This window comes from Mesitornis unicolor, unplaced genomic scaffold (assembly GCF_000695765.1).
Source record: "Mesitornis unicolor isolate BGI_N332 unplaced genomic scaffold, ASM69576v1 scaffold46540, whole genome shotgun sequence".
NCBI lineage: Eukaryota > Metazoa > Chordata > Aves > Mesitornithiformes > Mesitornithidae > Mesitornis > Mesitornis unicolor.
Genome location: NW_010159782.1, coordinates 3118 through 10886, shown reverse-complemented (window position 1 = coordinate 10886; position 7769 = coordinate 3118). Strand labels below are relative to the sequence as shown.

Genomic DNA, 7769 nt, shown 5'->3' with positions numbered 1-7769 from the left:
GTCCCTAGAAGGTCTGTGTGGGTAGGGGTGACGAGAAGGAGGACTCCCAGTTTTGGGGTGTCCCCAGTAGGGTGTCTCTGGGGACAGGCAGGAGGGCTGTAGGTTTGCCACAGGTGGAGCTGCTGTCCCAGGGAGCGCAGGCTCAGGGGACAGCGTGGGGCTTGGGCATGCCTGGCAGGCTTGGGGCATTTCCTGGGGATAGGGGTGCTGGAAGCAGGTTCACCTCCACGAGGGATCATCTCCAGGAGCGCAGCAGGGCCCTAAAGCCGGTGGCTGGAGGTCTCTGGCGCTGACACCTTTGCTGGCTGCCCCGCAGATGGCTTCGGCAGCACGAGTGTGTGGAGAAGCTGAACATGCACGCCATCCTGTGCGCCTCAGTGGGCCAGGAGCAGCTGCTCACCGAGCTGCTGGTCAGCTATGCCAAGGTGAGCCTCCTTGTGTGTGTGGAGGGATCCCTGCGCCAGGTATTCAGCTTTGAGCTGGGTTAACATGGGGACTATGTGCAATTTTGGAATAAAATGGTAAAGAATCTGCTGTATCTCTGGCAAAGACCTTTGGTGGTTTGCCAGCGTTGGATGTTAAAAAATTAAAGGTCAATCTGTGCTATCTCCGATTCGTGGTTCCTCTCTGGGGGTTGCTTTGGTCTCCTTCATGCACCAGCCCCTCTGCTTGCCCTGTACCTGAGGTGTCCCAGCCCCAGAATATGCCAGGCTGCACTGGGACGGGCAGCGCCCTGGACCTTCCCAGCTCCTTGGGAACCTCTTTCCCCTTTGCAACCCCAGGAGCTCTCTCTGTCCTCTGGTCTGTTGGTGAAAAGCTGTTGATTTCTGAGCTGGGTGACAACGTGACCCGGGGCCACCCTCCTCCGTGGGATGTTTCCGAAGTCTGTGGCTGAGCATTAGCAATAAAACTGGTTCCTACTTCTGCGCTGGTCTGAATGGCTTCACTCCCCCATCCATTCCCTGTCTAGATTCCTGTTCTCATTGGGGAGCTGATCTCTGTGGAGATCTGGAAGCACAAAATCTTTCCTGTGCTGTGCCAGCTGGAGGACTTCAAACCAAGGAGCACCTTCCCCATCTATGTGGTGGTGAGTAAAGGGAGAAGTGGGAACGAGCCTGGAAATTTGACAGGAACTGCTATGTTTAAAAATAAATCTCACCCTGAAGACCTCAGAGCTGGGATTTTACATCTTACCAGGCTGAGAAGCTGCAGTGAACAATAAGGCACAGTGGGAAGCACCTGGTTTCCCAAAGCTGTGAGTGACAAGCCCCTGTCCTTGCCTCCAGGAGGGACAGGGACCCGTTCCCAGGCAGTCTCAGCCCTGTGGGGAGCTGTGCCCCTGCCTAATCCCAGGGGCTTGCTGGAGCTGCTGGATGCAGCAGAAGCTGCTCCTGGAGGTGGCTGTGCTCCTGACTTCCAGCTCCTAGCGACTCGGTGCTAACCTGACTCTCATGCAGCAACACCCCTGGGGTGTCTGCCCCTCTTTAAGCACTGTTTTTCTCTGGCCCCTCTAACCAGAGGGCTCTCAGAAGTTACACGCCTCCGGGTTAAAAAAAAAACCACATAGCTTTTTTCCTACCAAGCTCCTGGGAACAGAGTTTCTTGAGCCATTCTTGGCAAAGGAATGATCTCAGGAGCTCAGCTTCCCTCTGGAGACACGCAGCCCTCGACCTAAGGGAATCTGCCTGAGGCTTGGAAGTCTTAGCCCATTTTCAGTCCAGGATCGGACATGGGTGGGGAAATACGGTGTCTTCCCTGGGCAGCGTTTGCAGCATTGCCTGGAGGCAGCTATCTCATGAGGACAGCACTGTCTGCCCAGACTCAGAGCAGCACAGCCATGCAGAGCACTGTCCTGTTCCAGGCTGTGACTCTGTGCTGGTGCCAGGGGCTGCAGCTTGCCCCGGGGCTATGGTTGCACTGCCACTGTAGACACTGCCCTGCCTGCTATCAGCATTTTCCAGCATCATAGGCATTTTAACTTAAATATTAATATGAGCTTGAATTGTTTTAAAGACTGCATCACTTGTATTTGGCACTTGGATTGCGTTTGGCTACAGAAGCAGCTTCTTGGAAGAGCCTTTTTCCCAGTCCCATTGCCCATGCCCTTGGTAGTGGTGACCACTCTGCTGTTACCTCATTCTTGCCGTTTTCCTCCCACAGCTGCATCATGAAGCCTCCATCATTAACCTCTTGGAGACAGTGTTTTTTCACAAGGTAAGAGACAGGCTCAGCTTTCTTCAGTGTGAAGCCCCTGGGGGTGGAAAGCCACTGCCATGGGGGCTGACCCTCTGTGAAATGCTTGTCATTGTGAAGGAGATCTGTGAGTCAGCTGAGGACAGCATTCTCGATTTAATTGATTATTGCCACCGAAAACTGACCCTGCTTGCAGCTCGGGGCGCCAATGGACAGACAGTGACCCCGACAGAGCTTCGTCCTGAGAATCTGGCCAGCCCCTCGTCCATACAGGTGAGGAGAACGTCCTGTCGCTCACTGGGGACATGTGTGATGGAGTAGGTGGGCGGCCTGAAGAGGCACAGAGGGGTCTGCCTGTGGAGAACCCCTTGGCCACAACCCCAGCACCTGCCACCCGTCTCGGAGGGCATCTAGTGCTGGTGCTCGCCCACAGCAGCAGCTTGGCTGGGCTGGTGCCTGCACCCACCTTCCTCCACCCTGCAGCCGCGCTTCCTCCCTCTTGTGACAGTGCCAGCCCGAGGCTTCCTGCAGGACGCGGTCTGAGTGGGGGCATGCTGGAGATTTATGCAAAATATTCGGGACAGTGTTTTGGCTATTTGCTGTCACTCTGAAAAGCTGTGTGGGTCGGTGTCCCCAGAGCCTGTGAAACCACCTTGGCTCAGGCTGCTGCTGGAGCAAGACAAGGATAACCGTGACAGGGATCCCTCCCTAAATCGATGTATGGTACAACTAGAAGTTGTCACGCTGTGTTTTCCTCCAGCTTCCTCGGCTCTCTGAGAAATACCTCCTCTCTGTGCTGGTCTGGGCCAGCAGCGAGCCCAGAGCTGTTCCCAGCCAGGTGTTCCCAGACTACCACGTACACCTTCCCAGTGTGGGTGCTCTCTTTGCTTCTGGTGCTTCTCAGCACCCTGAGTCTTCTCCTCAAACGGTGCGCAGCACAAGGAGTGTCTGGAGAAGCGGGGTTTAAGTGATAACCTACAAGCTTGGCCGTACTTCCCTGTGTGCTTCCATCCTCTGGCTTTTTGCCCAAGCACATGCTCCCCTTCCAGAAAAGGGAAGGAAGTGGAGGCTCCAGAGCACAATGGGGATGTTTTCCAGGAAATGTTTTCCCAGCTGGGGAGGGGAAGGGGGTGTCTCTGTTAGTGCTTCGACGTGGCTTAAGTTAAAAAATGAACCTTTTCTAGCCAACAGTGTTCTAAAAAGCGCTTGTCTCACAAGTAGCCTGGTTTCCTCTGACTCATTCCAGCCCCTCCTGACTCTACATACAATAATACAATAACCCCCTACAAAAAAAGCTGTTCCTGCCCTCTTCTGTGTTGTGGAGCCTGTTGTCCTTTGTGACTGCGTACGGTGGTAACCCCTCATTCTGCTGTCCCCCAGAGGCACAGGCAAAAGATAGCCCCTGCCTGAAGGTAGCAGAGATGAGGTCTGGATACCAGCAGGAGATGTAGGAAACAGCCTCACTGGAGGAGTTTGGAGAGGGAGGTGGGAGGGAAGAGCCCAAAAGGCTTTCTCAGCAGCATGTGGGGCACCAGCATGGGGAGCGCAGGGTTTCTCACCACAGGAATTTGGAAGGGAAGAGTTGCAGCAGCGCTTTAGAGGAATAGGAGTTGCTGAGGTCAGTGCTCTGCACACAAAGATGCGAGCTGCCGAGCAACTGGGACTGGAGAGGAGAAGCTGTGCCTGGGGCAGGGAGGAGGACTGAGCACGTCTCAGCCCTGCCATCCCAATAGCCTAGAAAGGCGCTGGGTCAGAGGGTGGTTGGGCGGTTAGCCTGAGTGCACAGTGGGGGAGCAGGGAAGGGGGCCAGTGGCTGGAGAAGGTCGTGTAGCTGCGGGCTGGGATAACCGCAGGCAGATGCTGTAGATAAGATGTGCAGGCTGGAGCGGAGCAGCAGATCCAGGATGTAGGGCTGCAGCTGTGCGAGGGCCAAGCTTCTTCCTCCTCCTCCGGTTCCTCTGCTGATCCTGCAGCTCTCCCCTCCCTCAGCCTCGCGTGTCTTGGGGGCCACAAGATGATCCCAGCAGGGGAGAGAGCCGCAGGCTGGGACTGGCCTCCTTCAGGGGGTGTCCCTGTGCAGGGGCGCTGCTGCTTGTAGCCACTTGTGATTCGTTACAGGGAGGGAGATGAGCAACAGGGGGCTGCAAGCACTTCTGTGGCTGCCCTGGCCAACAGGCAGCGCTGGCACAGTTGAGATGGGAAGCAGAGTTTGTTTTGCGGGGCTCTGATTTCCTCCCTGGCCTGTGGTTACCAATGTGCTGCCTCTCTGCAGCTCCTGGGAAACGGGGCCTGAAATCCCGAGGCTGTGCTTGTCCCTCCACAGGAGCTGCAGAAGCAGGCAGAGGCGATGGAGTTTGAGATTTCCCTGAAAGCCCTGTCCGTGCTGCGGTTCATCACCGATCAGGTGGAGAGGTAGGTGCCCAGGAGCAGCAGAGGACGTGTGCCGGCCTCTCCAGCCGAGATTCCTGTGAGGCTGCAGGGGGTGCCTGGACCCCTTTCAGCAGCTGGCTGTGTCCGTGGGGGCAGTGGCACTGTGCCCCAGGGGCCAAACGCAGCAGCACTGTGCCCTGCTCTGTGGTACTCACAGGAATCCTGATCACTGGGGTTTTTTTCCTGCCTCTCCCAGTTGCCTCAGGGAGCATTTGTATCTGTTCTGGCATTTGTCTGCAAACGCCATTTCACCCTTTCTGTCACATCCCCAGTCTGCCCCTGAGTGCGCTGACACGGATGCTGAACACCCACAACCTGCCCTGCCTCCTTGTCGAGCTGGTGGAGCACTGTCCCTGGAGCTGCTGTGAAGCAGGTACAGATCTTGGGGCGCCGTGGTGGGACCTGCATCTTCTGACAGCCCTACGGCAGGAAGCTGCTCCCCCTCTACCCTCCCCTCCGGCCCCTCACTCGTGCTCCCTGCCTGAAGCTGTTCAGCCTGAAAGCAGCTGCAGCGCAGCTGGGCTGGGGACACGGCACTGCTCCGAAAAGCCGATCTTCGCACAGGGCTGTGTCTCTTCTGAGCTGATCATGGCCAGGACAGGAGCGTAGCACGTTTGTCAGCCCCACCTGCTCCTCCAAGGAGTCTTGCCCTGGACAGAGAAAGACCAGAGAAGCTGGAGACAGGCAGCCGAAGCCGCAGGTCGCTGAGCTTTGTTCTTGCCAAAGGCTTTTTGCTCTGATCAGGTTGTGCCCATCGGCCGTCACCTGCGCCGCCAGCCCTGCCTCCCGCACCTCTGCAGCTTGCTGTGCCCCCTACAGCCTCCCAGCTTCCCCACCGCCTGCCCCTGAGCAGCGGTGGGGCACAGCCTGGGGCGTGGGAACCCTGACTCCCCTCCCCAGCCCAGCACCAGGCAGGGCAGGAAGTGATGCTGGGAAGCCCGTGGCTCTGCGCCTGCCGAGAGCAGCTCAGCTGGATGTGAAAGCTTTCCTCCTTCCTCCGGCCAGGAAATGCATCCCTTCTCTCTGTCTGTGCACTCGGGGTGTTAGAGGGAGCTTTGATCCAGGGCCCTGAGGGGGAGACTGGAAAGAAGCAAGAGTGCGAAGGCATTTCCAGGCTGTGCAGCTGCAGGGTTACATCCCCTTCCACCCCCCAGAGCAGCACAGTAGCTCCTGGAGCTTGTTTTGTCACTTCTGTTATATTCATGTCATTTCTGTTTTATTCGTGCTACTTCTGGCTTTCACTGGCAGGAGAACCTCCAGAAGAGCAGGTATTGGCCATGCTGATGCCCCAAACCATGCCTCTCCAGCCACTCTCTTGCTGCAGCGTGGGCTTCCCCACCATTTCCCAGTGCTCTGTGATCCTGGTCAAGCACAGAGGAAGATAGCTCAGAAATCTTTTGGTTCCTGCCACAGCCCTGTTGTTTTAAGGGATGTTCTTTATGCTTTCTGTGCTCTCTAATGTATTGTCTCAATACCAAGAAGGCTGCTATGCTGACCAAAGTGGTGGGGAAACTGAGGCAGGCAGAAGCAAAGGGGCTTGCCTGTGGTGGAGTGAGGAAGCGAGTATTGGGCAGCATCCCCTCTCTAAGCTGTCTTCCCTGGGGCACCACTGTCTCTCCCTGGAGCTGCGTGTGCTTCTGTCCCTCAGGCAAGCTCAAGAAGTTTGAGAATGGCACATGGCACGTGGTGCCCCCTGAAGACCAGGTGAAGATGACCAAGCTTGATGGGCAGGTGTGGCTTGCCCTTCTCAACCTCCTGCTCAGACCCGAATGCCAGCGCAAATATCACTTTGATGGCTTCAACAAGAGCCAGCTCCTCAAGGTAGGACCCAGCCCCACAACGGCCATGGGCCCTGCAGCACAGGGTAGGACCTTGCCAGCACTAGGCACCTCCAGGCACCTCTCCCCACCCTCCCTGTGGGCTCCTAGGAGCCGGTGATGGGAGAGAAGTGGGGTCTGTCCCTGTGCCAGCAGCAGCAAAGCTTGTGTTTGCGACTGCACCTCGTGGGACCCCCATGGGTCGCTCTGCCAGTGCCCCGCAGATCCCTGCTCTTGCCGTGCCACTTCCCCAGCTCTGGGTCCCTTGTCTTGACCTGTCTCCATTTGCTCTTCTCTTCCCCTCCATGGCTCCAGCTTCGTGCATTTCTGTCGGATGTCCTCATTGACCAGCTGCCCAACCTGGTGGAGATGCTGAGATTTCTGAGCCACCTGGCGGTGACAGAGCCAGCTCCCCCTAAGAAGGATCTCGTCCTGGAGCAGGTATCCCATGGCTCTTCCTCCACCTCTCCAGCCACTCTGCTTTAAGCCTGATACTTCCCTACCTTGTTTTCCTCCCACCAAGCTCAGCTCTGGAGCGGGGGTGCCCTGGTAAAGCAGCCAAGCACCCATTTCACTGTTACAGCCATGTTGCCAGCAAAGTTGTCTGTGGATGACGTGAGAGCCCTGTCCTGCTACAGCAGTGGCCAAGCAGTCACAGCTGGAGGCATAAATGCTGGGTTATAAACAGGTCTCCAGATTGCATTGCGTCCTCAGGGTGGTGGTGGCACAGGGCAGGGACAACCACTGGTTTGTTTTGATAATTATTTATTTATTTAACATTTATCAGTGTTTTCCTGCCAAATTCTGGGCTCTCCAGTGGAAAGTCCCCTTTACAGACCTGGCTCGGGGCTGCTTGGCACACAGAGGGACATCAAGGTCTGGTGGCAGAGGCCAGAGTCAAACTGGTCCCAGCCAATGTCTGGGGCTCAGGAGTTGAGCCTAAGCCTAAGGTCCTTGGGGTTTTTAATTCGCTCAGTGGTCACCACTGGAGAAAAGTGTTTCTACTTCCTTCTTGTGAGCTGGGGGGGAAGCTGTGTGTGGGCAGATCTGTAAAGAGGCAGCTGAGAAGAGCTGGAAAACCCCGGTGCTGGAGCTGCAGGGAGGCTCCACACCGCATCCTGGAGCGGATGCACAGGTCGGACAGCGGCCACCTGGGCCGTGTGGAGGGGGAGCGCGCTGTGAGGCTGCAGGGCCCTGCAGGAAGGTGATGTGCCCTGCCTGGGGCCGGCTGCGGCTGAGCCAGAGGCACGGCCCAGGGCAGGGGCTGGGGCTGGGGCTGGGGAAGGCTGCAGCCTGGCGAGGCGAGGGGCTGGGCACAGAGGTGGTTAT

At 57.0% G+C, this 7769-nt stretch overlaps 1 protein-coding gene across 1 annotated transcript in view; it reads left to right on the top strand.

Annotated features, from left to right (window-relative positions):
* The first annotated feature begins 323 nt into the window (after positions 1-323).
* Positions 324-7769, top strand: part of ZMYND10 (zinc finger, MYND-type containing 10) — a 9489-nt gene continuing 2043 nt past the window's right edge. The window contains exons 1-8 of the mRNA XM_010187849.1: positions 324-425; positions 971-1087; positions 2161-2214; positions 2314-2466; positions 4517-4605; positions 4896-4996; positions 6272-6444; positions 6756-6881. Coding sequence (XP_010186151.1) covers positions 354-425; positions 971-1087; positions 2161-2214; positions 2314-2466; positions 4517-4605; positions 4896-4996; positions 6272-6444; positions 6756-6881 — 885 coding nt within the window. The 5' untranslated portion in view covers positions 324-353. The remainder of the gene's footprint in view (positions 426-970; positions 1088-2160; positions 2215-2313; positions 2467-4516; positions 4606-4895; positions 4997-6271; positions 6445-6755; positions 6882-7769) is intronic.